Source organism: Dipteris shenzhenensis, chromosome 11, assembly GCF_047967505.1.
Source record: "Dipteris shenzhenensis isolate YYH24624 ecotype China chromosome 11, Dip_SZ_1.0, whole genome shotgun sequence".
Lineage (NCBI taxonomy): Eukaryota > Viridiplantae > Streptophyta > Polypodiopsida > Gleicheniales > Dipteridaceae > Dipteris > Dipteris shenzhenensis.
The window spans coordinates 30649472-30654676 of NC_141606.1; the positions used below are offsets into that span (position 1 = coordinate 30649472).

General features: G+C 45.7%; 1 protein-coding gene across 1 annotated transcript; it reads right to left on the bottom strand.

The window, feature by feature from the left end:
* Nucleotides 1-499: 499 nt before the first annotated feature.
* Nucleotides 500-4883, bottom strand: LOC147896890 (pentatricopeptide repeat-containing protein At4g13650-like). Its single transcript, XM_087381117.1, has 2 exons — nt 1440-4883; nt 500-1390 (listed from the first exon to the last, which is right to left on the bottom strand). Exon 1 carries the CDS (start codon nt 4423-4425, stop codon nt 1786-1788), a length of 2640 nt encoding a protein of 879 aa, XP_087237243.1. The 5' UTR covers nt 4426-4883; the 3' UTR covers nt 500-1390; nt 1440-1785.
* Nucleotides 4884-5205: the final 322 nt, after the last annotated feature.

The window sequence follows — 5205 nt, forward strand, 5'->3', positions numbered from 1 at the left end:
GGATAGTGATCCAAAAGGGGACCTTTAGGGCCAGTCAAAGGGGCTCACATGGCAGCGCAGCCATCTGATCTCCCTCTCCCCAAAGGACAAGCACTAGGTGCAAAAGGCTATACTCCCCTTCAGGATAGAGGAGTGGTGGACCGCATCCACTCCCACACGACAAGTTCAAAATTATGTCCAAGCAAGTTTAGCTTTGAAGATGACATGTTCAAGATTTCACCATATACAAGAGGATTGCTTTTCTGATTTAGCTTAGCTACTCAGCACTGTGGAGCAGAGCCCGGTGTACCTCAGTCCAGTGGACGATTTGGGGGCTAACATCCTGGAATAAGCCTGGAATGAGGTCAATAACATGATCCTCTGGCCACTCTGGTGGTAGCTTTCCTGACAACAAATCTGAAAAACAATCTTGAAAAGCATCTAAGAACTGAAATTTTTCTTGATCTGGAGGATTCATTCATGTTCCTTTTCCTTGACATAAATCATATGAGCACAAATTGAAGACTTCATTAATTTTCCAACTCAAACACTAGATACAACAGGAATTGTCTCTTCTCTCCCTTAAGCAACAATGCAATGTCATTTGCCTCTATGATTAAAAACAAGTGTCTTCTCAGGAACTTCATCTCTTGGTAACGGTTTCATATTGGATGACATGGAGATGATGCATCATGTACTGAGGTACTCTATTACGCTCAGCTTCCCAGGCTTCCCCAAGGAGTACAGATTCATTTTATCCTCTTATCTGAGATTATTTTGACATTGTGCTTCAGAACCTGGTCACAGCAGCATCAGTACTCCGTGATGATGGGAGTCCCAAATGTGCGATTGATTGTGGATAACCTAGACAGCCTCCCTGAGGAGGTGTACTTCTAGATACATCTAGGAGGCCTGAAGCAAAAGGTACCCTCCCTCCCGTATTTTGAGGTAAATACCTTCTAGCTTTGTATATACATCTTTGCTTTGGGAATATCACTGTATCTTCCACCACAAAGGTATGCATGGGTCCATTAACTTCACTCCGACTGTGTCCTGGCCCCTTCCATGCAACTTCTCTCATTGCCTCAACCTTCTTGTCCTCCTGCATGCAGGCAGCTGCATGGACGTTAGACATCAAGACATAAGCTGTGGCATCCTTTTCATCCACTTGGACGGCATGTTCAAGCCCTATCTTCCAAGCTTCGAAATACCCCACTTCTGAGAGGCACCGAACACAATATTCCACAGTACAAGATGAGGAGTTGGAAAGGCATTTTTTATACCATCGCCACTTCACCGTCTGATTGGCCTGCAAATCACAGGAAAACTGGCTAATGTGGATGCACAATATGACTAATATTCCCCACAAGTATGCTTTCCTTCGTTGAAGACATGAACGTGGTTTTCCTCTCTTCAAGAATATCATGCTGCTCTATCTTTGATATACGTGTCATGGCCACATGTCAGTTGTCACAAGCACTGAGATTTTTGAGAGTACTGACAGGTGTCCCTTGGGTGTATGGACTAGGAAACACACAACAATCCTCTGGTTGTGCCCACATAACCCAAATTTTGCATATTTGGATGTGTCCCATGGCATACGATGCAAAATCCGGTACATGCCCTGCCTTTTGTATTTTGAGGTAAAGGTCTTCATCTTTGCATATATATGTATTTGTCTGGAGAATGTCTTGTATCCCCCACCACTACGGTATGTACAAATCCGTCAACTTCAGTCGACCTCTGTCCTGTCTCTTTCCATGCGTGTTCTGTCACTCTCATTGCCTCAACGTTCTTCTTGTCCTTCTATATGCATGCATCTGCATAGATGTTAGACATCAAGACATGAGCTGCAGCATCCTCTTCATCCAATCGCACTGCATGCTCAAAGCCATGTCTTCCAAGCTCCACATTACCCCCCTTCCAACAAGCACTCAATACAGTACGCCACACTGCAAGATCAGGTTCGAAAGGCATACTCTCCACCAATGCTACTGCATCGTCTAATTGGCCTGCGCGGCCAAGGAGATCAATGATGGAAGTATGGTGCTCAATACTTGGTGTGATGCCGTAATCTTTTTCCATGAGCTCAAAGTACTTCTGGCCCTTATCCACTAGACCCACATGGCTGCATACAGTAAGAACACTAAGGAATGTGAAACCGTCTGGCTTTAAGCCTTTTCCTCTCATTCCCTCCAGCATATGAAAAACAATTTCACTTTCACCTAGCTGGGCATATCCTGCAATTAGTGCATTCCACAAAACTGCATCTGGAGACACACCCTCCAGTTGCATCTGTTGGAAACAATTCAGGGCTTCCTCACCAAACCCATTTTCAGAATATCCTGCAATTAATGCAGTCCAAGAGACTACATCTCGAACAGGAAGCTTGTCGAGCACTTGTCGTGCTCTCGCAAACAAGCCGCATTTGGCATACATATCGACGATGGTGTTGCCAACAAAAGGATCCCTTTCCAACCCTTTTCTGACAATCTCAGCATGTATTTCTTGGCCCTTGTCTATGGCTTGTATGCTGCCAGAAGCCTTCAAGATGCAAATTAACGTGACAGTGTCCGGAGATAAACCCTCCAATTGCATCTGTTGGAAACAGTTCAGTGTCTCCTTGCCAGTCCCGTGTTCGGCGTATCCTGCTATAAGTGCATTCCAGGAGACTACGTCTTGAATTGGAAGCTTGTGAAACACTTCCCGTGCTCTTGCAAGCAAGCCACATTTTGCATACATATCGATCAATGTGCTGCCAAGAAAAGGATCATTATCCAAACCCATCCTCGCAATCTCTGCATGTATTTCTTGTCCTTTGTCTATAGCTCCTACACTGCCACAAGCTTTAAGGATGCAAACAAACGTGCCAGCAACAGGAGACACACCCTCCAGTTGCATCTGTTCGAAACAGTTCAGTGCTTCCTCAGCAGTCCTGCATTCAGCATATCCTGCAATTAGTGCGTTCCATGAGACTACATCTCGAACTGGAAGCTTGTCAAACACTTCCTGTGCTTTTGCGAGTGACCCACATTTGGCATACATATCGACCAAGGTGTTTCCAACAAAAGGATCTCTTTCCAACCCCTTTCTACAAATCTCTGCATGTATTTCGTGGCCCTTGTCTATGGCTCCAATGCTGCTACAAGCCTTCAAGCTGCAAACAAACGTGACAACATTCGGAGACACACCCTCCAATTGCATCTGTTCGAAACAGTTCAACGCTTCCTCACCAAGCCCATGTTCGGCATATCCCACCATAAGTGCAGTCCATGAGACTACATCTCGCACAGGAAGTTTGTCAAACATTACCTGTGCTCTTGCAAGCGAGCCACATTTAGCATACATATCAACCAAGGTGCTCAAAAGAAAAGGATCACTTTCCAAGCCCTTCCTGGCAATCTCTGTATGTATTTCTCGGCCCTTGTCTATGCTTCCTAAGCTACCACAAGCTTTCAAACCACAAACAAGTGTGACAGCATCCAGAGACACACCCTCTAGCTGCATCTGTTGGAAACAGATCAGGGCTTCCTCACCAGTCCCATATTCAGCATATCCTGCTAGTAGTGCATTCCATGAGACTATGTCACGAACTGGAAGCTTGTTGAATGCTTCCTGTGCTATAGCAAGGGAGCCACATTTGGCATACATATCAAGCAACGTGTTGCCAACAAAAGAATCTCTTTCCAACCCCTTTCTGGCAATCTCTTCATGTATTTCTTGGCCCTTGTCTATGGCTCTTAAACTGCCACAAGCCTTCAAGCTGCAAACAAACGTAAAAGCATCTGGAGACACCCCTTCCAGTCTCATTTGTTGAAAACAATTCAGCGCCTCCTCACCAAGCCCATGTTGGGCATATCCTGCAATTAGTGCAGTCCACGAGACAGCATCTTGAACAGGAAGGCTTTCAAACACTTCTAGTGCTTTTGCAAGCAAGCCACATTTGGCATACATATCAACCAAGATATTGCCAAGATAAGGATCTCTTTCCAACTCCTTTCTGGCAATCTCTGCGTGTATTCCTTGGCCTCTTTCCCCATCTTTCAGCCTGGCACAAGCCTTCAAAAGGGCCAAGAACGTGTACTTGCTAGGACTTACACAATAGTCTTGCATTTTCTGGTACAGGCTGACGGCACGTTGTAATTCCCCACATTCAATGTAACCTGTGATAAGCGAAGTCCAAGAATACTCGTTGGGATCAACGAGCGTGTTGAAAACCCGCAGTGCATCGCGTATGCTTCCAGTGTCTACCAACATTGGGACAAGGTAATTACCGAGAGATCTATGTGATTCCAGCCCACTTTTGCAGATGTAGGCATGTAAGCGCTTGGCATACGCTAGATTCTTCACTTTTCTGCTTTCATGCAAGATGGATATGACGTTCCCAAACGAGGGAAGCTCCGGGGTTCGTTCCAAAGAAATAAGTGCCTTGTCTAGGCTCAGCATCCTAATCAATGTCTGTCGCAGTATTGAGCCTCTTATGTGTTCACCTGTACCCGAGACCCGCTCACTATCGATATCGAGTCATGGGTAATATTAGGCTTGAAATCTGGAGCCTTTGGATTGCCGTCTTAAGACCCAACTTTTGCCATAGAGAAATATCCCAGCAGTCGAGAACAGCAACTCACAATATGACCGAATATCTCTCTTCATCTTTGTGGGGCAAACTTGACTTTCCTCTTTCGCTTATCCCACAACTGGGAGGGCATGCTTGAAGTACTCTTGCTAAAAGCGCGCGAAGTATGAAGAAAACCAATTGCCAGAAGCTGGTGGGAGTATGAGACTGAAATTCAGGAATTTTTTTGAGGTAGTTGGAGTAGAGCCGTTGAGCAAGGGGTTGAAGGAAACCATCGCTAGTTTTGAGCAATCTAAGGAGTAATTCTATTCAGCATGTGCTACTACAATGTCATACATGTCTTAGAATTCTTGAGTTGGAAGTTCCCACTTGGGTAAGGTGATAACATGTTCATAAGAGGCCATCCCTATAGTCTAGACACACCACCATCTGAGTTGGGTCTCGCAACTAGGGGATGGTCCGTGTACCTTTACCCCGATATCCAGTCCCTTGCCTGCGACAACGAGGGTCTAGGAGGGGGTACCCCCCACACCTCTGTCCAACAAGGTGAGCCGACATGGTGAATTTCGCACGAGGGGATGATTGTGGGCCGAATTAATCATCGGCTATATGGGGACGGAACAAGCCTAAGGGCACCGTCTAACAAGCTC

Excerpts from the sequence above, each read along its gene's own strand:
- LOC147896890 (XM_087381117.1), bottom strand. The coding sequence starts at position 4,425 with ATGCTGAGCCTAGACAAGGCACTTATTTCTTTGGAACGAACCCCGGAG.